The 26197-nt window shown below is 41.8% G+C and overlaps 2 protein-coding genes across 4 annotated transcripts in view; one reads left to right on the top strand and one right to left on the bottom strand.

The window, feature by feature from the left end:
- LOC119953684 (dynein heavy chain 17, axonemal-like) overlaps nt 1–13088 on the top strand; it is an 821504-nt gene extending 808416 nt beyond the window's left edge. The window contains 6 exon segments of the mRNA XM_038778213.1: nt 1317–1496; nt 3324–3506; nt 6384–6566; nt 10955–11098; nt 12241–12466; nt 12792–13088. Of these exon segments, the coding sequence (XP_038634141.1) occupies nt 1317–1496; nt 3324–3506; nt 6384–6566; nt 10955–11098; nt 12241–12466; nt 12792–13039 (1164 nt within the window). The 3' untranslated portion in view covers nt 13040–13088.
- The window catches only part of LOC119953683 (CDP-diacylglycerol--glycerol-3-phosphate 3-phosphatidyltransferase, mitochondrial), a 76013-nt gene continuing 61731 nt past the window's right edge, over nt 11916–26197 (bottom strand). Inside the window, exons 8-10 of one of the 3 annotated variants that reach the window (XR_005458075.1) lie at nt 21017–21165; nt 17593–18248; nt 11916–12382 (exon numbers count right to left, since the gene is read on the bottom strand). Coding sequence is in view for 2 of the 3 variants with exons in the window: in XM_038778212.1 (XP_038634140.1) it covers nt 18129–18248; nt 21017–21165 (269 nt within the window). In the remaining variant the exon portion in view is untranslated. Of the gene's footprint in view, nt 18249–21016; nt 21166–26197 lie in introns of all 3 variants that reach the window. The other 2 variants (XM_038778212.1, XM_038778210.1) reach the window with 2 other exon arrangements.

Below are 26197 nucleotides of genomic sequence, written 5' to 3'. Positions count from 1 at the left end.
CAAGGCCAAAAGAAAACAGCGAAGTGCAGTTGAATAGCGGGGTGTTTCTTGACGCTGCAGCTAAATGCACCCAAAAGCAGACTGGTTTTTTTCCCGTCGAATTACGCCCATAATCTGAAATTCTTTTTATTTAACTGACAATTCCAACTTGATATTTTGTGTTATAATTACTACATTTGGTAAATGGCGAGATTGAAGCAGCTGGCAGAACAATTTTTGCAATTTGTATACGTTGAGAGAGTGGCTCATTCTCTAAGCGAGCTTATAGGCCCACCACACCCCCCATCCATAGCCAATGTGCCCCCCTAATATATGCCCTCATATGTGGGCATTAGCCCACACACCCCTAAGTGAGAACACCCACTCTGGGGCGCCCAGGGCCTCCCCTGACAGGACTCCCACCCTTCACCCCATCAACCTCCCAGAGGCCCCTTCTTACCTGCCCTGCACTCCCCCATCCTTCATACCCATAACCCCCTCCTTTCATGGACATGGCCCCCCTCAGGCTCTGACACTTGGCAGTGTCACCCTGGCACCTGTGCACCCTTGCACTGTCACCCTGAAAGTATTCCTGCCAGCTTGGCAGTGTCAGGGTGGGAGTGCCAAGGTGCCTTCCTGGCAGTGCCCAGGTTCCAGGGGGAGGGCCAGGGGACCACCCTGCCTTATATCTGACCACCTATGGGCCTCCAATGGCCTGGGAGACCCCCCCGCCCGAGTGCCGTTCCACCTGGTCCACGTTTGTGTGGACCAGTACTGAATGGCACCCGACTGGGGCCTCCCTGAGTGATCGGTAGATGCTGGGAAGCTGGTAGATCCTAGGTGAGTAGGCCTTAGATTTAAAACCTACATAAGCGAGCGCGGCTTTGTCACACCCATTGTGGGCGGGATCGTGATCTCAACACTGCACGAAATCTGGATAGATCTCACAAAACGTGCTGACTGCCGGGATGCCTGCCAGAGGCTTCTCCTGGCTGTGCCACTCTCCCGTTCAAATGCGACAAAGCTGTTAGATCGCGCCCACAGTTTCTTACTCCATTTACTACAATGACAACCCCCAAAATCCTGTATTGCAGTACATAGAAAATATAACAGTGATATTACTAAAAGAAATATATCACAATTCTTGACAACAGAAGCACTGGATGGCTTGTACAATCAAAGGATAGCTAAATACGAGATTAGTTACATTGCTGATAGAATAACCCTAAGGAGCTAAATCCTATAATAGTGCAAATGTATTCATGTTTTTTTCAACTGTTTAAAAACTGAATTCACCAACTATGCTTTTCATCACAATAAACTCCATTTAATATTAGGTTCCCTGGGATGACTTACGCTATCTCTTTGGTGAAATAATGTATGGAGGGCACATCACTGATGACTGGGATCGTAAACTGTGTCGTACTTATCTGGAAGAATACATCAAAAATGAAATGCTGGACGGAGAACTTTTGCTTGCACCAGGTTTCCCTATCCCACCCAATTCTGATTATAAGGTTAGCTTCTAAAATGTACTGCACTATTGTCACATGTCAAAATAAAATTGTTGCCCTGTTATTTTTTTTTCTGAGTTGTTCCCAGCAACCAGTCTTCATGAATTGTGGTAGCATAGGTCTTGCATAGTATAAAACCATGTTAAGGTTGCAAAAGAAATAACATGAAGATCCCATGGATCGTGATTGATTAGATAAACAGAATTTGTTCTAGAATTTGCATATGCTGGTGGAGCTAGTTGGTGTTAGAGGAGTCATGATCGTCCCTTAATCGTTTTGAGGTCAGTTAACAATTTTGAGAAGCCTCCTCTATTACATTCCCAGGAACATTCATCACCCATCTTTAGCCTCACAATGCATCCTGCAAGACTGTGCTGTTTGTTCAGAGTTCAGACTGGTTATATAGGCATTCCCCAGTTCCCAGCTTGGTTCCATCATGCTTAGTCATCTAAATCGCAAATTAAAACAGAAAGTGCTGCAAATATTCAGCAGGTCTGGTAGCATCTGTGGCGAGAGTCAGAGTTAACCTTTCAGGTCAAGACCATTTCACCATAAATATAAATTTTATGGAAGTGAAATGGGGGAGGATAGTAAATTAATAAAAACAAAAGTCCGTGAAAGGACAGAAGGTGGGAAGTATTAAATAACAAAAACGTTGCTGGGACACAGCCAAAGGGGATGATACTGGGACAAGTAAAGGAAGAAAAAATGGGCCAGAACAAGTATGAATAGTACAATAAGGAACAGCTACCATTCGGGGGGGTGGGGGGGGGGGGGGGGGAGTGAGATAAACATGATTAAGACCAACATATGGAGGTCAGAGGTGGTTTCTTTGATTCTATCACAGGATTCGAGTGTTGTTGGCATAGCCAGCATTTACTGGCCTTCCCTGGTGAGCTACATATAACTGAATGGTGTGTGAGGCCATTTCAGAGAGCAGTTAAGAGCCAACCATGTTGGTATGGGTCTGGAGTCACAAGTTGAACAGACTGTGTAAGGACAGCAGATTTCCTCCCATGGATGACAATAGTGAACAGATGGATAACCAGTAGTTTCATGACCATGATTTGTATTGATTAATTGAATTTAAATTCCTGCAGCTGCCATGTAACTGGAGCATTAGTCCAGGCCTCTCGATTATTAGTACAGTAACATGACCATCATTGGAGAACAGGGGCCTGGTGGTGATTGTGGAGGTTGGGGAGTGGCTTTGCAAGAGTGGGCTTGTTAGATGCAAGGAAACATATTGCTTCCTTTGGCCAACAAGCAGTGCTATAAAGGCATTTAGCTAATAAATCTGGTCCTTCATCCATACATTTATCTGTCCAGTTCCCCAATGCCGTGGAAACCGGGTGAACTGTGGTTTTAAATAGAAATCCTGTTAAGTTGGAGGCATGTGGACTCTTTAAAGGTTTGAATAACCTTCCTGTCTCCTCAAGGAACATTTATTGCCCACCTCTCATCTTGTCTCTGTCAAAACTGGATGGGTGGGTTCAAGGCAGGCTGATTTTATGTTTGAAATTTTTAATTTCCCACCCAACTTCAATTGAACAAAGAAAGAACAAAGAAAAATTACAGCACAGGAACAGGTCCTTCGGCCCTCCAAGCCTGCGCCGATCCAGATCCTTTATCTAAAACTGTCACCTATTTTCTAAGGATCTATATCCCTCTGCTCCCTGCCCATTCATGTATCTGTCTAGATACATCTTAAATGACGCTATTGTGCCCGCTTCTATCACCTCCGTCGGCAATGCAATTGCTCTGTTGTTTGGAGTTAAAATTACCCACAATGTGTCTAAAAAAACATAAATTTGCACTTGTTGTTAAAAGGGCTATCATGATTATGTGAATGAGATATTGCCACCTGAGAGCCCATACTTGTATGGCCTACACCCAAACGCAGAAATTGGATTTCTGACTGTGATTTCGGAAAAACTGTTTCGCACAGTCCTCGAATTACAACCAAAAGAATCCACTGGAGATACTGGAGCTGGGGCAACTAGGGAAGAAAAGGTAATTTTTATGATTCTAACTTCAAACCTCACCAATATTTCATAAAACATATTACTTTTCGTAAAGACACTTCTTGAAATATTACCGCTTCTTTTTCTAAACTAGGAAGTCAACCGAAAACTCAAAATATGCAATCTTGTCAACAAAAGTTGTGTCAAATGCCAAGCTTAGCGCAAAATGTGATGAGTAAAATTAGTCACTGGAGCTAGAGGAGGAGTGGGATGTAGATTTAGCGGCAAATAGTGCATTTTCCGAAGTAGGCCACTTAATTAGGTTTTACAAGTACTAGCAAAATCAGCAGAGCAGAATGAGGAGAGGCAGAAAACTTGAGAAAAGCAATATGGTTATTATGGAAAGTGACTAGGAGCCATGGATTTGGATGCCCTTGTACACGATTACAGGTATAAAAATTACTAGTTATTAAAATGTTGAATTTTATCTCAGAGAATTTACATTCAAAGGGAGTGGAAATTATGCATTTCTGCATATTATCTGATTGCATTGAGTTCAATGTCAGCCTTCAAAAGAGAATTGGATAAATGCTTGAAGAAGAAAAAAATTGCTGTTACATGGGGCATAAGTGAGGGAGTAAGATTAACTGGATTGCTCTTCGAATGAACTGGCTGACGTAAGCTGGGCTAAATAGTGTCCTCTTTACTGTCTGATTCTATGATTCTGTGCTTCACGTGTACAGAGACTTGATTGGACTCTTCTAAAGTACTGAGTTCAGCTTTGAGCATTCAATCCCAATAAAAATATATTGGCCTTGGAGAGGGTTAAAATTGTAATGTATCAATTAAGTTTTCAAGACTTGTATGGAAATATATGAATGAATATGGAATAAAGATGAGCAAATAGAGCTAATGTGCAGAGCATCAAAGATTTGGATGAATGACTGAAAAGGAACTGTATGGACTATCGTTTTTTTTTATTATTTCAGGGGTCATGGGTGTCACTGACTAGACCAGCATTTATATGCCCACCCCTAATTGCCCTTGAGAAGGTGGTGGTGAGTTACCTTCTTGAACTGCTGCAGTTCATGAGGTGTAGGTACACCCACAATGCTGTTGGGGAGGAGGCTCTAGGATTGTAACCTGGTGACAGAACTAGGAATGGTGTGTGGCCTGGAATGGAACTTGCAAGTCATGCAACTTGCATCTGCTGCCTTTGTCCTTCGAGGTGGTAGAGGTTTAGAAGGCGTGATCACAGAAGCCTTGATGAATTGCATCTTATAGATGATATACACAGCTGCTATTTTACATTGGCAGTGGAAGTAGATGTTGAAGGTGTTGAATGGTGTCCCAATCAAGGGGACTGCTTTTACCTGGTTGGTGTTGAGCTTCTTGAGTATTGTTGGCTGCATTTATTCAAGCAAGTGGAGAGTATTCCATCACACTCCCTACTTGTGTCTTCTAGATGGTGGACAGGCTTTGGGGAATTATGACGAGGTGTGCTGTAGAGAATTCCCAGCCTCTGACCTGTTCTGGTTGCCACAGTATTTATATGGCCGGTCCAGTTCAGTTCCTGATCAATGGTAACCCCCAGGATTTGATAGTGGGGGGTCCATTGAAGATGGAAAGGTTCTTTTTCGGAATGGCAGCCGGTGACCAGCGGTGTCCCACAGGGTTCAGTGTTGGGGCCGCAGCTGTTCACCATATATATTAATGATCTGGATGAAGGGACTGGGGGCATTCTAGCGAAGTTTGCTGATGATACGAAGTTAGGTGGTCAGGCAGGTAGTGCTAAAGGTAAACATGCAGGTTGAATCCGTGATTAAGAAAGCGAATGCTATGTTGTCATTTATCTCAAGAGGGTTGGAATATAAAAGCAGCGATGTGCTACTGAGCCTTTATAAGGCTCTGGTTAGGCCCCATTTGGAGTACTGTGTCCAGTTTTGGGCCCCACATCTCAGGAAGGACATACTGGCACTGGAGCGTGTCCAGCGGAGATTCACACGGATGATCCCTGGAATGGCGGGTCTAGCATATGAGGAACGGCTGGCGTTCCTGGGATTGTATTCATTGGAGTTCAGAAGGTTAAGGGGAGATCTAATAGAAACTTACAAGATAATACATGGCTTAGAAAGGATGGACGCAAAGAAATTGTTTCCGTTAGGCGAGGAGTCGAGGACCCGTGGGCACAGCCTTAGAATTAGAGGGGGTAAATTCAAAACAGAAATGCGGAGACATTTCTTCAGCCAGAGAGTGGTGGGCCTGTGGAATTCATTGCCGCAGAGTGCAGTGGAGGCCGGGACGCTAAATGGCTTCAAGGCAGAGATAGATAAATTCTTGATGTCGCGAGGAATTAAGGGCTATGGGGAGAATGCTGGGAGGTGGAGTTGAAATGCCCATCAGCCATGATTGAATGGCGGAGTGGACTCGATGGGCCGAATGGCCTTACTTCCACTCCTATGTCTTATGGTCTTATGGAGATGGTTGGATGGATTCTCTCATATTGGAAATGGTCGCCACCTGGCACAAACGTTACTTGCCACTTAACAACCAAGCCTAAATGTTATCCAGGTCTTGCTGCAAATGGGCATGGACTGCTTCAGTCCTACAGCAGTCTTGGCATTTTGTTCTGACCTTTGAGTTTTAGCCTTCTTAAAATCCTTTACCCTGCTTCTCTCTGCTCACTTTCAAATGTGAAAAAATTGACACCTATCTCTTTCGTTGCTACCTAAGCTGTTTGTCTCATGTGATGTGCTTTGCAATGTTTACACTAAACTCACTTTATTGTGTTTAATGTGAAAAATAGAAAGGAATATAGGAATTTACTATGTGGTTGTATTAGCATTTGTATAACATGGCTTTCTTTTCCCTATAACATTGAAAATCTTACCTAGAAATGGAATTTAATTTTACTGTTGATATTCAGGTTAAGTCAGTCTTGGATGAAATCCTGGAAAAACTACCAGAAAGTTTCAATATGCATGAGATCATGGGTAAAGTGGAAGAAAGGACACCCTATGTGGTAGTGGCTTTCCAGGAATGTGAAAGAACAAACATATTGACTGCAGAGATGAAACGGTCTTTGAAGGAGCTGAATCTGGGATTGAAGGTTTGGTCATATTTGACTTTATTTTTTTTCCTCTTTTTTGTGAAGGAGGTGCAGGTTCCTTGAACATAAATCATAATAAGAATATCCAATGGTTAGGACTGGTTTTAAACAGGACAATGGCAGAGCGGTTAGCACTGCTGCCTACAGCACTGAGGACCAGGATTTGATCCCAGCCCTGGGTCACTGTCTGTGAGGAGATTGCACATTCTTCCCATCTGTGTGGGTTTCACCCCCACAACCCAAATATGTGCAGGTTAGGTGGATTAGCCACGCTAAATTGTCCCTTTATTTGAAAAAAAAACTAATTGGGTACTCTAAATTTATTTTTTAAAAGACTGGTTTTAAACCATGAGGTTTACATTGAACTTTCCAAAGTCAAGCTTACACCTGCCTTTTTCCAGACACCATCCTTCCCATGTGCTTTTAACCATGGTGTGTTTAGATTTTTAAAATTTCAAACCAATTATTTGACTATCTTTTTATTTTGTTATTTCTTTTAATCATGACAAGAAGGAATAAATTACACAGATCTGGTTTAAGGGAACACCAGGGCAGAAGTAGAAATGGCAGGATGTGGTAGTTATATTTGACTCTGAAGACATGTTTATTTCACTAATGAGGTACATGGTGTAGGTTAATGAGGAAAAGGGAGTATAAACAGAGAAGCAATTTTGCACCTCAGCTGTGATCCCAATTGATATTATAACCGGACAGGAAGATTGGAATCCTGGCTCAAATCCTGACCGTAACTTTACTTTAAAAAAAAAACGTGGAGAAACAGAATCACAAGACCGCTAACTTGTTTTAACAACAACAAAAGAAACATTTATTAAACAAGAAAAGATTACTCCCCCTTTAGCTTAACAATTACATACAGGTTTTAGGATAAACATGGATTACAAAGTATATCTTAAACTACAATGATTTCATTAACAAAGTTACTTAAGCAGACAGATTGGCTGTGGTAAAACAGACACACTCTTCAAGTTAGTGTCTGTGGATTTATCCTCAGTATCCTCCAGATGATTGTCACGAGCGTTTCCCAACTCCACTCCTAAAAACACGCTTTAAAATCTTCTTTCATAATAATAATGCTTTTCCTTAGTGGTTTGCATTCTGAAATCCAATACACGTTTTCCAAATTACTTTTAAACAAAGCTTCCACTCCAATTTAACAGCAAGTCTACTCCCAGATTTCACACCAACCCCTTTTAGGATTTCCTTGTCTTGACTGCTGTACAAGCTGTTCACAATTGCTTTAACTCTCAATTTCTAAACTGTATTAAAATGATATCAAATGTTTCTTCTACATCTGAAACCTATCGTCCCACTTTAAGACTAATTACAGCCATTGTCTCTTTAACTCAGAACACTTTGTGTACTTTTCCTGGAATTCTTCTGAACAATACCTTTCGTGCCTGTTCTCTTAACATTGGGTGTCTTAGATGTTCTTTCTGTCCAATTCCCTGGTTATCTATATTGCATCATGTTCCTTAAGAAGCTTGTATCTTTTATCTTGTATCTTTGATACTTCCTTGTCCTGTCCAGCTTCTCCTGGTAGAGTTGAGAGCTGTTCACACCCCAGTGTCCTGTCTCGAACTGCTCTGGCTTCCAGTTAAAACAAAGAACAATGGAAAACCTTTACCACTGGAAAGTGGCCTCTTGTTGCTAAGCACCGCCTTGCTTCTATTTACTCTTCGCACCGTAACCCTCTCTAAGCACAATAGAAACACAGTTGGAACTAAACCAACCCCCACACATACAAACACCTTTGTCCAGCATGAATCCAACTAGGTTTTACCCTTCCAGGCACTGAAACATTAAAATAAACCCACTTAAAATTGTACCTATTTCTAATGTTTACCAATACAAATATGAATCCATTAAAACTACCTTTATTTTCTGAACATTTCATATATAGGAACAGTGGTTTTTTACTAATTCATAATGCAGAGACCTGGAATTAATGATCTGGAGATATACATTCAAATCAATCACAAGCAGTTAGGAGATTAAAAATTAATTGAACAATTCTGAAAGTTAAAAGCTAATAATAATGGTGAACATGTGTGTCCTTAATATTAAGAGAGGAAGTCTGCCATTTGTACCTGGATATATGTGACTCCAGACCCATAGCAATGTAGATAAATCTAAATTAACAAGCTATTTCTCACTGAGAGACTAGTGACGATAAAGGAAATACGGTAGATTGCAAACAAGCCAATGGGATCCCCATATTCCAAAAACAGCATAAAACAGATGTAAGCCATGATAGAGTCATTAATTTTGCTTCGATTCTGTACAAAATAACAATCTATTATTGGGAGTCAATGAAGGATTGTCTGTACACCAAAAACCCCTAGTAATCAAGAGCAAGCTTGGTTTCATAAGGGAGGGATGCTGGAAGCTCTTCAACTTCTTTTGAGGCAGGAAAAATCCTACCTTCCTCTAGCAGCCTTTGTTTCTTTGACCAAGTGGCTTACGTATAACCATACATTCTAGTGTATCTTGATTTTCAAAAGGCATTTGGCAAAGTTGCACATGAAAGTCTGATAGCTAACGTCAAAGCTATGAAGAATCTCAAATAGATCTTCAGGATAGATAAGAAATTGGCTGACACATTGAAAACAGCATAGGCCTGTTCGAAGTTATGTTAAAGTGGAAAAATAGGGTCCCCAGAGTTCAGTGGAATGCTTTTAGAAACTTAATGCAAACTTATGTTTCTGGAAAACCAGCAAAGGGTACAGTGGAATCAAACATGGCAAAACATAAATTTAAAACATATGTAAGTGTTAGAGCAATGTCAGCTGAAACTGAATGCTTCCCCATGCAAACTGTTTTCTTAAACCCCTTTCTCTTGCCTCCCCGCCTGTACCCCGAGAGAAAGAACTCATGGACATCTTTGCCTCTAAGATTGACACTGCCACTTTCTTGTCCTAGCCCACTGGGATAAACTTGATCTAATGTTCTCCATACCATACTCATTTCGTTCTCCAGTTTTTCTCCCATCTCCTTTTACCTCTCTCTAAGCTTATCTTGTCCACGAGAACCACTTCTTTCTCCCTCAATCCTATTCCTATTAAAGTGCTGACCACCTAAATTCCTTCAAAGAGGAGTAAGTGCAGTGAAATTACAAGCATGAGTGATTGGAATGCACTTCGTGGAAATATTTTCCTTTTGTGGCAAAGAGGCATTCACATAGGAATCTAACAGGAATTCAGAAGAAATTTCACCCAAAGAGAGGGTAAGAATGTGGAAAGCTCTACCTACCACAGGGCATGGTTGAAGCAAATAGTATAAGTGCATTTCAGGGGAAACTATATGTGCATACCAGGAAGGGACAAATAGATGGATGGAGGCTCTAATAGAATATAAACACGTCCAACCGACTGGTTGGATTGAATGGCTTGTTTCTATGTGATATATCTATGTAAAGTAATCCATGTTTGAATCCATCCAGCCAAGTTTCCTCACCTGTCACAGTATCAAAACAGTTCTTACCAAACTTACAATCGACATTCTTTGTGAGTGACAAATGGAAATGCTCTCTCAACCTATCTGCAGCCTTTCCCAGATTCATTACACCATCCTCCTCCAGCGGCTCTGCAACATCGTCCAGCTAGGTGGAGCTGCACTAATTGAATTCTATTTTTCCCTATCTAATTTAAAGCCAGAGATACAACTGCAATGTTTTCTCTTCCCACGCATGCACTATTACCTTTGGTGTCTCCCAAGAGTCCATCTCTGGTGGCCCCTTCGTATTTCGCATCTACATGCTGCCTTTCGGCAACCATCAACTGAAAACTCAGCATCAATGTGCATACAGTCTTTCAACACCTCACTCCACCTCCCCACCACTCTCTAAACTTCTCTATTCTCTCCAAGTTACTGAGTTGTTTTTGCCAGAGGGATTGTTGGTGTGGTCAAAAGGCAAAACAGACAAGGAGAATAGTTTATGACCGTTACACAGGATGGCACTTATGAATGTTCTGGAACCATTTTTGTACTGTGACAGGTGAGGACAACTGATTGTGATTCAGATATATAGATTTATAGGAAAGTACCAGATGAGCAGAAATATCCTCGCACACTTACCAGCATGGGCACTACCCAGATTGTGCCACGAGTGCGCCCACTATTTTCAGCACCTCTGGTTTCTGTAGTTTTGTCTCTTGTGGGTATGAGGTTGGCATATTCTATACATGCTTTATTCTTGGTGGTTATGCTTGAAACTTGATGGCATGTTATATTGCAATTTGATGCATCTTAAGTCACATATTGAAAATTGTTGAAAAATATCCATTCATCAAGTTGCATTCTTTTCTAAAAAGAAAATACTTGAATTTTGGATTTCAATAACAAATGTATTCTACATCTGTGATTTTCAGGGAGAACTAACAATCACTGCTGATATGGAAGACATTTCAACTTCCTTATTTTTTGACACGGTTCCAACAACATGGGCAGATCTTGCCTACCCATCACTTTACACCTTGGGTGCTTGGATAATTGATCTTATCATTCGTATCAGGGTGAGCCACAACAGCTGTATGTTCAGTTTATAAATATTTGTGATATCCACAGTACAAATGAAGAATAATGTACTGCATTATCTTCTCAAAGTTATTTCTCAAGCATTCGGTCAGTAAATCCAACACCAATGTTTAAAAAGAAGCCATCTTCAATTATTTCCAAAATGACTGATTCTGTAAGTATATCAAGTTAATCATGCAGCCTTCTGTTACCTGTCATTTGTATACCTAATTAAATGTAGAATTGGTTCAGGTTTCGGAGGTCTGGAGCGAGTTGAAATTCCCTCCATGTTTTTTGTGTTCTGCAAAGTTGTAGGAATATAATCTACTCCCTGTTTGGCCTTTAATAATTGCCCTGACTATTATTAATAGAGGGTGGGGGTCAGCGTTCCAGGTTATGCTTGAGCATGACTGTACATCACACTGAAAGGTACCACAGAGGCCATTCACAAGGTAAGATACGCAGCCGGGCAGAAAATTGTAAATAGACGGTGCATTCAACTAAACACACAGCAAAAGCAAAATGGGAACATTGGGTGAGTGTCATTTTGCCTATTAAACATAAAGTAAAGATCCTGATTGAATAATTTTGTGTATCCACCTGAGCAGGATGTACTCCTGGTACTCAGTTAGAATTCCTTCCTCAATATCTAAAGCAAATTAACTTCATTCAACTCATTATCTATTTATAGGCACTTACTCAGTGCAAATTGGTTACACTAGCTTAAATGCTTTGTGATTTTTAAAGTGTTATAACAATTTCCATTGATTTAACTCAGCAAATAATGATAAAAATATAACTCGGCAAACATATGGAAAAGGTCAATTTAGTGCTGTATTTTATTCTATTATCAATGATCAATAGACATGTTGAATAATGGAAACAATACGCAAGAATAATTTTAATAATTGGCTTTATAGTCTTAAACACAAATAGAAAGAATAGACATGCATTTATATACTTAGCACCTTTATGGGAATTCATCTCATCACCCTCCTTCACACCCTTTACAAAGCCTTAAAATATCACCCTCCAGAATTGGTGCACGACTACCGTATTTTGCCTTATCGTAAATTGTGCCAAAATGTATATGGGGGTAACCATTCAGCTGTAACTTTCTCATTTGTCTATTTATTTTCAGGAGTTGGAATCATGGAGTTCAGATTTTGCTTTGCCTAGTGCGGTGTGGCTTGGTGGTTTTTTCAATCCGCAGTCCTTCCTCACGGCCATAATGCAATCTATGGCCAGGAAAAATGAATGGCCATTGGATAAAATGTGTCTAGCTGTGGAAGTTACAAAGAAAAACAGAGAAGATATGACAAGTGCTCCCAGAGAAGGAGCCTACATTCATGGGCTATACATGGAAGGTAAAATCTGCATACACACTGATAATCATGGCCATCAATAAGATTTTTACAAGAATATTCACTATAGATGTTTTGTTGTTGAATAAGATAGAGAAATCTGTTTAACGATCATGAAATGCTAATGATACACACATTTAAATGAAAACTTCACAATTTGTTTTATTAGACATTATCAAATTAGCAGGCTTTTAAAACACATTGTTTTTACAAAGTTTTGTTAAATACAGAGGCATCCATGAGTGACAATGCTCAATCTTTATTATTTTAAGAGCAGTACTCGTGGCAAAAGATTTTCCAGTTAAATTAATGTTTTCTATTTTGAAAGGTGCACGCTGGGAAAAGAACAGTGGAATTATTACAGATGCACGACTGAAGGAGCTAACACCGGCAATGCCAGTCGCATTTATCAAAGCCATTCCAGTGGATCGTCAAGATACAAAAAACATTTATGAGTGTCCAGTGTATAAAACCCGCACCCGAGGTCCTACTTATGTTTGGACCTTTAACCTGAAAACAAAAGATAAACGAGCCAAGTGGATCCTTGCAGGTGTAGCAGTTTTACTACAAGTTTAAGCTGTAAAAACTGAATGTTATGACAGACTTAAAAGAAATCTCAATTGTGTCTTCTGAATAAATGTTACATGCTTAAAATTAATAATCCAGTGAAGTGCATATTTTATTTTTAGTCAAGCAGAAATAATGAAAGACTGAAAGCTGTGAAAGTTAGACTTTGCTGTTGCAATTTGTCTTCCTGCTCTTTTTACAATAGATAGTTGATCGGAAATTCTGAAAAAAACAGCATCTCTGGCAGCATTTGCATTGTGACAAAAAATGTATTTTTTGTTGAATTCAATGTTGAGTTCCAAAGGCTGCAAACGTGCCTAATTAGAATATAAGGGACGGGATTCTCCATCTCGCTAGCCAGCCAATGGGGTTTCCCAAAGTGGAAAGCCCCACGCTATCAGGAAATCCCAGTGCGCTGCCGGCGTAATGGAAAATCCAGTCCAAGGTGCAGCTCCTTCAGTTCACGTTGGGTTTCACTGGAACATTGCAGCAGGCCAAGGACACGATGCTAAGATGAAGTGGCAAGCAGTAGGAAGGTTGGGGTCATGCTTGCCATTTCACTAATTGAAGGTGTTCCACAAAGCAGTCACCCAGTCTGTGTCTAGTCTCCCCAAGTAGAGGTGATCACATTGGTATCAGTGAATACAGTAGACCAAATTAAAGGAGGTACAATTGAAATGGTTCTTCAACTGAAAAGAGTGTTTGGGGCCTTGGGGAAGGAGGAGGTAAAGGGCAGGTGCCATGGGAAAGAGATAAGGAGTAGAGGAGTGAACCAGGATATCGAGGAGGAAGCGGTCTCTGCAGAATGCTGAAGAGGTGGGTTGTCTGGTGTCATCATGCTTTGGTTGGTGGAAATGGGGGAGGATAATCCTTATGTGGAGGCTGGAGGGATGGATTATGAGGACACATGCATTCTGGGAGAGAAGGGAAAGGGGAGGTACAGGGAATGGGAAGGACAGTGTGTCCTGTGAACCATGGGTGGAAATCGTGATAAAGGAAAAAATGCAAATATGTCAGAGGCTCATTTTTGAAGTTGGCATCATCAGAACAGAGGCAGAAAAACTGGTAGAATGGAATTGAGGATGTACAGGAAGCAGGGTGTGAGATGTTGTAGTCGAGTGAGCTAGTGGGCTTGGAATGAATATTGACGTTCAGTCTATCACGGAAATGGAGACACAGAGGCCAAGGAAGAAAAGGGAAGTTCGGAGATAGACCATGTACTGGTGGCTGTTCAAAGCCCCAAACATTCCATTCAGGTGAAGCAACATTTCACTTTCACCCCTTTCAATTTGATCACACTGTTTTCATTACTCCCAATGTAGCCTCCTCTACATTGGAGAGGCTGAATGCAGACTTGGTGACTGCTTTGCGGAACAATGTCACTCAGTCCACACTTATGCCCACAACCTTCCTGTTGCTTGCTATTTCAACTCAGCATTTTGCTGTCATGCCCGCACATCTATTCTTAGCCAGCTGCAACATTCCTGTGAAGCCCCACACAAGCCAGAGTAGCAGCACGTCATCTTCCATTTGCCATGTTACAGCCACTGGGACTCAACATTGAGTTCAACACTTTAGACTGTGATCTTCTCCCCAACTTGACTCCTTTTTATTTTATCCAAAACAGTTATTGTTACAATGCAAATCAATCCCCCCCCCATTTGGTCACCTGTCACTTTTTCTTTAGTTGTGCTTTAACTGATCACTAACCTTTGTTCTCCCATTCTACTATCCTACTTTTATCCCACTATCATCACCTCCCTATGGTCCTTCACACGGCATTAATACTTCCTCTGTCTCATGCCCTACACTTCTTTGTTGCAATCTTTCCTAGCTCCCAACTATCACTGACACTCTACTTTGCTCGAGATTCTCCATCCCCTCTAATACAGTATATAATCTATCACTTCCACACACCCCCTTTAGCTTTGAAGAGTCAGACGGACTCAAAACATTAACTGTTTCTCTCCACACGTGCTGCCAGATCTGAGTTTTCTCAGCATTTTCTTTTTGTTTCAGATTTCCTGCATCTGCTTTATTTTGCATTTATTAAAACAGTTAAGATTGCTCTAAAGGATTAAAATATGGTGCACAATTTCAATATTTGCATAAGCAAACTTCAATTCCCAACAGAGCTAATTACTGAAGCACAGCAGAGTAAAATTCCATCTTTGCCATCTGGGAAGTTGGGCAGAGAGGTTCAGATGCCCATAACATGGGTGAACCATCAGTTTGGACATAAGGAGAGTGGTAGTGGTAGTAGATGAAGATCAGCTTCTATATTGACCAAACTGGTTTGTAATTTTAAGCTAATATTCAGCTGTTCCAGGTTATCAGACCCTATGGCCCATTATTAGATACATCCCTCAGAGGTCTGAGTCAGTTAATAGCAAATGTGACCTACACCAGGAATTGGTGTAGTGGCATTTTTGATTTCCTATAAAATTATCACGTTCCTGAATTTTTCAGAAATCATGCTCTGAAGTGTGATACTCAGAACCCCCAGGAAAGTTAGAGACTTTGCTACGTTGGGTCTCTTATCATTTCCAGCCGTTTTTCAATCTCTAATAACAGCAGAGAACTTTCATCCACTTCTTACCAGACAAAGGCAGGGAGCAAGAACTTCCAAGTCAAAAATTCCCATTTCTGATGCTCAGTTGAGATCCTTGCTATACTCCCAAAATAAAAATATTTTGGTGATTAACTCCAGTTGTCAGGGGACCAGGTTGCTAGAAGGTCCAGGGAAAACTCCTCTCCTACTGCTAGTTGAAAGTAGATGATGTGACCTACTGTCTGCACCAACTCAATAGTGTGAAGGTTTATAAGAATTGACTTGAGAAATTTTGGGCCCCAATATTCTACTTTAACAACAAATACATGTTTTACATAATATAATATCCTGTCCTTTTAGGTTCCCCATGGGACATCCGATAGTGTCAGCTTCTGGTATTATGATAGATTATAGAAAAACCGTTAACAAATATGTACCCACTTAATACCTCCATTAGAAGGAAAGAGTTATTTTGTCAAGGACTTCTAAAAATAGACTCCAAAGCTTGATATCACCACACCTGCATATCTCTGTGCTCATTCTAAACGATAAAAATGCCATTCCCATCTGTTGTTTCTTTTCAAAATTGAAAGGCTAAAGGATACGGTATGACATCACTGAATAAATATTAATCAGCAAGGGCCTTACATACAAATGATTTACAAAAGAGATACACAATTGCAAGGGAATATGAAAACAATTTCCACTAAGCGCAAGGTGCAATTATTAGACCTGCTTTTCCACAGCAACAAGGCACAAGCATTCAAAGTTGCTCAGATATTTTGGTATTGCAACTGACTAGAAATTTTTGTTGTGCATTGCTGGTCTCCCTGTGGCTAGAAAAGGCTGATACACTTAATTTTAAGCTTCTCTGGAGAGCAAATATAGGACCTCCTACAAAGTTATAAAAAGCATTATATCTTGACCATTGCTATAAGGGTCATTATGGCACAGATAGAGACCATTCAGCATGAGTGTATGCTGACTCTCTTTATTGCAATCCAATCAATTCCCCCAATCCCTATCCTTGGTCCTGCAATTTTTTCCCCCTCAAGTACCCATCCAATTTCCTTTTGAAATTATTGTGTCTGCTTTCACCACCCTGGTAGACCATGAGCTCCAGGTCATTAGCACTCGCTGCATAATAAAGTTTTTCCTCCCATCTCCCCTGTATCTTTTACTCAAAATCTTAAATCTGTGACCATTAGTCCTTATACCATCAGCTAATGGGAATAGCTTTTATTACCTCCCTTTTATTAACCTCCCGCGGCCATTTAAACCTCTAACAAATATTCCCTCAATCTCCTTTTCTCCAAGGACAACAAGCCCAGTTTATCCAACCTAATCTTGTAACTAAAATGTCCTCATCCATGGAACGATTCCAGTAAATCTCTTCTGCACACTGTCAGAACCTTCAGAATTGGATGCAAAACTCTAGATGTGGCCTTTATAAATAAACCTTTATTAAAATCTAATGTAAGACCTGCTTTTGTACTCAAAATGTTTATTTTTGGAACCCAAGATCTCATATACTCTGCTGATTATTTTCAATATGTCCTACCACCTTCAAAGATTAATCACATGAAACACCAGGTCTCGCATTCTTGTAAATTATTTCAAACTATGTAATTAAGTCTAGATTTTGTCTTCCTTATCCATGCTGCCAAAGTGCAAAACCTCACAATTCGTTACATTCAATTCCCCTGTCACTTGTCTGCTAGGTTAGCTATTTCCCTCTGTTGAATAGAATCATCCACACAGTTTGTCACACCTTCCAATTTGGTATTAACTGCAAATTGTGTTCCAATATTCAAATAATTCGTAAATATCAAAAAAGCAATGGTTCTGGTACTGATCCTTGGGGAACACAAACATAGACCATCCTCCAGTCTGAAAAACAACCATTTACCACAACTCTGTCTTTTAGTAATGTTTTATCCAAGCTCAGTGACCCACCCATTCAATGATCCAGTCAAACAATGTGTTCCTATACTTCAACCATCACACTCACATTTATTTCAGTTCCATCAGCTGAGATGTTCAGTAAATATGCAATGAACCAAAATTCCCGCCTCGCATTCACTCCAATATCTCCAAGTTCAAATTCTTACTACCTAATTTGAAGTACAATGATAAAACCCAGTTATAATTCATGAAGAATTTCTGTATCGCAATCAATTTTTACAATCTCAATTTCTGCAAAATGTAATTATAATAAAATGCATCACATAATTACTCAGCCTGACGTTCTACATTTGTGGAATAAAATATTGTAGTCAGTTCTTTGATAGTATCCTGTAAAAATCCTTTAGATGTTGGGAAGGATACTTGAGAACAAGTACTTGATAAGGATCTTTCCTTTTCCTCAAAAACATAGCACTTGGAAAAAAATGTCAACAAACTAAAATGAATTACTTAACACAAAATCTCATGACTGGAAGATACCATACATGGATCTGTAAGCTTTGTTTGATACAAAGTTGGCAGTATAAACTTAGGTACAAAAGTGAAGATATTAATTGAGCTATAATGAACTTACAATAGGTTTTAGAAAAAGTTCTTTATGAGTGGAGTTACCAGTTTCACCCAGAGCTTCACATGTCTATTTGGTTGGTCAAATGTAGTAGTCAGAACCTCATTTGACAGGCAGTACAGATGTTCTTGTTCCTAGAAAACAGGTAAAAGTTTAGTATTTTTCTTTTCTCACTTCCAACTTTGCTTACTAGCATTTTCTCCTAGCTCCCTATCACTTCAATTTTTAAATTCCTGTGCTCCATCTTAAAATCACTCTACGGTCTCACTCCACCTCATCTCTGTAAACAACCTCCAGCCCGAGAACTTCCCTCAATCTTTTCATTTGTACATTTGCCCAATCATTTGGCTCCACTCTTTGGAATTCCCTCCATAAGCCTTTCCAACATCTTCATATTTTAGGAGCCTCCTCGAAGTCCATTCATCACTAAATTTGTGGTTACCCCACTTAATCTCAGCATCCATTCTTCATGACCGTGAAACATCATGGAACATTTTTCTATATGCAAGCTGCAATATAAATGAAAGCATATTAACAAAACACAGTTAAAGAAATGGTAGGACCGGTAAGGGTTGAAGGCTGCAAACCTATTGCAGGGAATAATTGAGTGGACAAGATGCTCAAGAGGTGTTGTCTGTACTTTAAGAATAATGGAAGATCTACACGATTATCAAAGGAAGCCTCAAAAAGCAACACTAGAGCAGAGAACATTAGAGGTTAGCAAGATTATTTAACATTTCTTTTTTTTTATGTTTTCAATTAAGGGGCAATTTAGCATAGCCAATCCACCTACCCTGCACATCTTTGGAATGTCAAACCTCCACACAGTGACCCAGGGCCGGGATCAAACCGGGTCTTTGGTGCCGTGAGGCAGCAGTGCTAACTACTGCGTCACCCTCATTATTTCTACTATATGCAAATTAGCAACAGGTCAACATCTCTAGCATTGGAAGTTTGAAGGGTGAGATTAGAAGGATTTTTTTGCCTATGCATAAACAATTGTGATGAAATGCTTTGTTACAACTACTTATTGAAGGCAACATCACAACATTTAAGAGCCAATCTGATAAGATATTAGATGGTTGAATGAAAAAGCAGGGAATACAATTTGAGTAGATAGTTTGAGTCAACACCTGCACCGATGAAGATGAAATGGGTGTCCAAAATTTGAATCAAATAAGTATTTTTCCCTATTTTCTAATTAAAATGGTGTTCAAACGGGACTCTCTGGTTACCGTCCATACAGCACTTAAAAGAACATCAAAATACTGAAATGTCATGGGTATTTAAGCTATCTATATTACGCATCAGGATCAAGATTCATTTGTTTATAGGAGATTTTCATGGGAAGAATTAATCACTATTTATTGTAAGCGGTAATGCAAACTTACACTGCACGAGGAGACTACTGCATCAGTATTTCATGAGGTATTTGAGTAATGTTTGTAATGATGCCAATTAATCTTGTGGAAGAATGGGCGGCACGGTGGCACAGTGGTTAGCACTGCAGCCTCACGGCACCGTGGACCCTGGTTTGATCCCGGCTCTGGATCACTGTCCTCGTGGAGTTTGCACATTCTCAGTGTGTCTGCGTGGGTCTCACCCCCACAAGCCAAAGATGTGCAGGGTAGGTGGATTGGCAATGCTAAATTGCCCCTTAATTCGAAAAAAAGAAAAAATTGGGTACTCTAAATTTTTTTTTAAAAGTTGGTGCTAGAAAAGGAAGACTTTGATGTGTGTATTTGTAAATATAAGCAGTAGCACAGCTTACCAGCCTGTAACTCACCTGGGGCGGAATTCTCCGACCCCCTGCAGGGTCTGGGAATCGCCCGGGGCCGGCGTAAATCCCGCCCCCGCCGTGGCCGGAATTCTCTGCCACCCGGGAATCGGCGGGAGCGGGAACCATGCTCCGCCAATCGGTGTGCCCCCCGCGGCGATTCTCCGGCCCGCAATGGGCCGAAGTCCCGCCGCCGACAGGCCAATCCCGCCGACGTGGTTTAAACCACCTCTGTGCCGGCGGGATTGGCGGCGAGAGCGGACCCCAGGGGGGTGCCCCCATTGTGGCCTGGCTCCTAGTGGCCCGCGATCGGGGCTCACCGATCGGCGGGCGGGCCAGTGTCGTGGGGGCACTCTTTTTCTTCCACCGCCGCCACGGCCTCCACCATGGCAGAGGCGGAAGAGACCCCCTCCACCGCACATGTGCTGGTGGTGACGTCAGCGGCCGCTGACGCTCCGGCGCATGCGCGGACCAGCGAAGGCCTTTCGGACAGCCCCGATGCCGGGCGGCGTAGCACCAAAGGCTGTTGTCGCCAGTTTTGGCGCCATCGGTGGAGCGGGAGCCTCTCCGGCGCGGGCCTAGCCCCTAAAAGTGCGGAGAATTCCACCGGGACCCCCGCCCCGCCGGGTAGGGGAGAATTCAGCCCCGTGTTTCTTTCAGACTGAGAAACACCAATCAGAAAATTACAAATAATCTATTCAGTTTTAAGGTTAGGGAAAATGTCATTAATCATATTGCTGGTGTGTGAAGCTTTGTGTCAGGAGCACTGAAGTGGAAAATTTACCCCTTAATTTTTAAAAATAAATTTAGAGTACCGAATTATTTTTTTCCAATTAAGGGGCAATTTAACATGGCCAATCCACCTACCCTGCACAACGTTTTGGATCGTGGGGGTGAGACCCTCGCAGACACACGGGGAGAATGTGCAAACTCCATACGCACAATGACCTGGCACCGGGATTGAACCTGGGTCCTCGTCACCGTGAGGCAGCAGTGCTAACCACTGCACCAACCAAAATCTATCTCTTAATGTAGAACGAACGTCAATAGTTGTTTTGTGATTACAGGACATAAAAATCAAACAAATGTTTTCTTCCATTTTAAGTTCATCAATTCACTGCTGACCTGCTGTAATTGCTGCTGTAACTTGTGGTTTTCCGTGACAATTGCTAGCTGAGCTTCGAGGTCTCTATGCACAGATCTGTACCCAAAGTTAGGAGAGCCAATTAAAGTTAGGCAAGGCCACTTGCTTCCCGACAGATAATACCATAGACCTGCAGAGAAAAGGTAATAATGAAAACTAGCCCGGTATCTTTGATGAGGAAGAACCATACTATCCATTCTTACAGTTAACATTAAATATTAACTATATTATCTGAATAAAAAATCTCTTCTGAAACTAGGAGCCTCTATATAGTTCATGGCACCTCATCAAATTGGATCATTCACTCCAGCATACAAGTCACAAATTTGGGATTAACGCTTGAAAGTACCAAAATGCATAGTCATTTTTCACCAATCTATTGGTTGAAACCTCAAAGTAAAAAGATGGAGTTACAAAGTTAGAATAACTTGAAAACATTTTGATTTAAATAAGAATGCTTGGTCACTTCTAATTTAATCAAACTACCGTAAATGAAGTAGAAACAAGATAGCTGCAGCACTGCTATGTTGATGTACGAGGGTTGTTGTCAATCATTCTGAAATAAATTAGTCATTTATTTCTCAATGGTTAAAAATGCACATGGCAAACAAATCTGAAGCGATAAACTGCACTAAAGCAAGACGCATTTCATAGACTTATGGAATTGACAGGACAACAGAGACAAATATCACTCAGAATTAATAGAGACAAAAAGCAGCCAGTGAAGAAACTAAGAGATATTTGGAAAGTGAAACAGATGTAATAGCAATGTTTCTCCAGCTATTCAGGAGTCAGAAGACTATTCTGATATTTCAAAGCCACTGAAAGAAAAATTAGGCCAAATTCACACATTCCCTAGCAGAGCTGTTAAGTAATTATTTTACAGCAGTCTATATTTATGTGGATGAATCCGTTTCCAGCTGTGCAGTGTACTGTAGTTAATTATTATAAATATTAAAACAGATAACGTCATCCCAGGTAGAACAGGAAATCTCAAACTAGGTTGAACTTCAGAACCAAAAAAGGGACAAATCAGAGATTGTGCACTACATCAGTCTGACATTGGCCATTGAAAAGATGCTTGAAGAGATATTTGAAATGATCTTCATGATTGCTGAGAGAATTGGTCATGAAAGATGCTCAACTCAGCTTCTGTAAAACAAGTTTATAAATTATATACATGTTTGACCTTTTTTTTGAAGGTTACTGGGTTAATGGAGGAGTGCAATCTGGCTGACAATATTTACTTGGATTTTCAGAAAGTTGCTGATGAGGTACGTCAAAGTAGGCCATTCTCATAATAGAATTTGAAGATATGTCATTGTGATATCACCATGCTGTGATATCAGTGCGCATTTATCCAACAAATTAGTTAAGGACCCTGCACTGAACCCTGCAGCATTCCAACAGTTACAGACCGTCAACTTGAAAATTATCCAAGTATCCCTAATTCTCCATTTCCTGTTGATAGTCAATCTTCTACCAATGTTAATATATCACCACCAATACCAATGAGTTCTTATTTTCTGCAATAATATGGGCAGCGCGGTGGCATTGTGGTTAGCACTATGGTTTCATTGCGACCAGGTCCCAGGTTTGATTCCTGGCTTGGGTCACTGTGCGGAGTCTGCACGTTCTCCCCGTGTCTGCGTGGGCTTCCTTCGGGGGCTCCAGTTTCCTCCCACAAGTCCCGAAAGACATGCTATTAGGTAACTTGGACATTCTGAATTAGCCCTCTGTGTACCTGAACAGACGCTGGAGTGTGACGACTTGGGGCTTTTCATAGTAACTTCATTGCAGTGTTAATGTGAGCCTACTTGTGACAATAAAGATTATTATTACGTACTACATTGCACCTTATTGAAATTAAAATTCATTGCATCTACTACTTCCACTTTATCTACCTTGCTTGTGACATCCTCTAGGTGCTCTAATAAATTTGTCAGAATTTCCCTTCCACAAAACCATGTTGACTGCCTAATAGTACTATGATTTTCTAAATGTCCTGTTATTGCTTCCATAATAATGGATTCTAGCATGTTGCCAATGACAGACTAATGATCTAGAAAAAGGAACTGAGGCCATTGTTGCCAAGTGTGCAGATGATTCAAATATATGTGGAGAATGTATTAAGGAAACAGAGAGGCTGCAGAAGGACCCGGACAGGCAGGGAGAGTGGGCAAACAAGTGGCAGATGAAATACAATTTGGAAAAGTGTGAGGTTATGCACTTTAGTAGGAAGAATAGAGGTATAGACTATTTTGTAAATGGGAAGACTATGGAAATCACAAGCACAAAGGGACTTAGGAGTCCTCGTTCAGGAATCTCTTAAGATTAACGTGCAAGTTCAGCTGGCAGTTAGGAAGGCAAATGTAATGTTAGCATTCACGTCGAGGGGGCTAGAATACAAGAGCAGGGCTGCACATTTGAGGTTTTACGAGGCTCCGGTCAGACCCTATTTGGAATATTGTTTTGGGTCCCGTATCTAAGGAAAGATGTGTTGGCCTTGGAGAGGGTCCAGAGGAGGTTCACAAGAATTATCCCCGGAATATAGTGCTTGTCATGTGAGGAGCGGGTTGAGGATTCTGGGTCTGTACCAGATGGAGTTTAGAAGGATAAGGGGGGAACTTAGTGAAACTTACAGAATACCGAGAGGCCTGGATAGAGTGGATGTGGAGATGTTTCCACCAGTAGGAGAGACTAGAACTAGAACCTGAGGGCACAGCCTCAGACTGAAGGGATGATCGTTTAAAACTGAGATGGGGAGAAATTTCTTCAGCAAGAGGGTGGTGAATCCATGGAACTGCAGGCTGTGGACTCCAAGTTAGTGAGCATCTTTAAGACAGAGATAGATGGTTTTTTGATTAACAAGGGGATCAGGGGTTACGGGGTGGAGGCAGGAGAACAGGGGTGAGAAACGTTTCAGCTACGATCAAATGACAGAACAGACTTGATGGGTCAAATGCTCCAATTCTACTCCTATATTTTACGGTGTTATGAGAGTCATTAGTGAGCTTAATATTCAGCGCTCAGATATTCCGACCTCACTGAATCTTCCCGCCCACCATGTGAGTTATGCCGATCAATAAGGGTTGGGTGCAGGACATTGGGAGCAGCCTCAAAGATGTGAACACCCCAATATCCTGGGGAATCCAAAGCTCTCAAAGGCCAAATGGCCATTCAGTTGGCCATGAACATGCTGGAAGGGCGATCATTGAACCAGCCTGCCAGAGACCCAACAGCTGTGATATAAAGGGAGGGAACGGCAGATGGAAGCCTACAGGCTACTCTGAGGGGGTGAGGGCAGTGACATTTGTGTTAGCGCTGGCTAACACAAGATGTGAAGGTTTGACATCTTCCAGGACCAGAAGGACAAGGGATGTTGGGACGGTCTGAGGGTAATGGGACAGAATACCAACCTGACAGTATTTCACGCGCCCCCCCCCCCCCCCCCCCCACCCCCCACTCCTCGCCCGAGAGTTCTGATTTGTGTCGAGATAGAGCCTGTGGAAATTGCCATTTTACTCATCACAATGCTGGAGGAAGACAGACTCCAGCAATTACAAAATACCCAACCCAGGGAGGATGCAGAGCCAGGAAGCCAAGGGCCACTGGACAGGCTGCCCATCAGACCAAGAGAAGGGGCTTGAAGACATGGGAGAAAGAGGCCAAAATTTAACAGGACCCAGATGTCCTTAATGGAGCTGTCGGACACAATGTGCCACAGAAGACTCTGCCGAAATAAAGAGATAGTACAGCACCTTCTAGCAAGCCTGGTACCATGTGGAGGAGAACACCTGCTCCCTTTGGTCATCAAGATTACATAGTACTGAACTTTTATGCCACCAATTCGTTCCACAGGTCAACCGGTGACCTATATGGAATATCTCAGTCATCAGCCCACAAGTGCGTCACAGAGGTTACAGACTCTGTGTGCCTCGGATTACGTCAACATCCAGCTTCACAAGGCCCATCAGGATGAAAGGGCTGTGAGCTTTTCAGCCATCATTGGACTCCCACAGGTCCAGGGGGCCATCAATGGAACTCATGTGGTGTTAAGAGTATCATGGCGTCATGTGGAGTTTGCACATTCTCCCCGTGTTTGCATGGGTTTCGCCCCACAATCCAAAGATGTGCAGGATAGATGGATTGGCCATGCTAAATTGCCCCTTAATTAGAAAAAGTGAATTGAGTATTCTAAATGTATTAAAAAAACAAAAATAAGTATACCGTGGCATTAGGAAGTCCCCTTTGTCAATCAGAAGGGTTCCACTCCCTTAATGTTCAGCTCCTCTGCAATCGTCACATGAACGGTATATGCAGGTATGCGCACGATTCCCTGGGGCGTGCATGACAGCTTTGTCCTGGCGCAATTGTAGATGCCCGGGGTCTTTGAGGACCACCCCAGGCTGCCAGGATGACTCATGAGGGACAAGGGATACCCACTGAGGTCTTGGCTGATGACGCTAGTGCGGAGGCCTGAGACCGATTCAGAGTCCTGTTATAATGAGGCTCATAGTGCCACCTTATCATTATAGAGTGCTGCACTATGGTTCTAAGGCTGTATTGCCTCGACCAGTCTGGTGGGGCACTTCAGTACAGCCCACCCTATCTCCCCCCCCCCACCCTCCCAAGGGTCTCCCGAATTGTAGTGATGTAGTGTGGTGTACCCTCCACAACTTGGAACAGCAGTGGAACGCCTTGCAGTAGAGGATGATAAGGGATGTGCGACTTCCTCTGATGAGGAAGAGGAAGACCAGGAGGGATTGGAGGGAGAACGCGAGGAGGACCTGGAGGATAGGTGGCAGCCAGGGTGCCTAAGGCAGGGGAATCAGGGATGCCCTTGTCACCTCCAGTTTGTTGTCCGGCAGCTCCACACTTTCCTCCCCACCCTCCGGCGAAGGGTTCATTGACATCTGAACAGGGTGATGGACCTTGACTGTCTGTGTGATGGAGTCACTTGTCAAAGCAGGTGGATGAGGACGACTCACTAAGGAAAGTGGTGAAGATACTTAGGTTCTGCTTGTGTGACTCCTGTCTGTTTTCTGAACGCGCACTGACTACCAGGCTCATGTCTGAGTGACAGTCGATGGCTCATGCCATCCACAGCGCCAGGATTCACCAAGTAATGAAGCAGTCATTCCAGGATGTCTGTCATGTGG

The sequence above is a fragment of the Scyliorhinus canicula genome, chromosome 18 (genome assembly GCF_902713615.1).
Source record: "Scyliorhinus canicula chromosome 18, sScyCan1.1, whole genome shotgun sequence".
Taxonomy (NCBI): Eukaryota; Metazoa; Chordata; class Chondrichthyes; order Carcharhiniformes; family Scyliorhinidae; genus Scyliorhinus; species Scyliorhinus canicula.
This window is presented reverse-complemented; position numbering and strand designations above follow the sequence as displayed.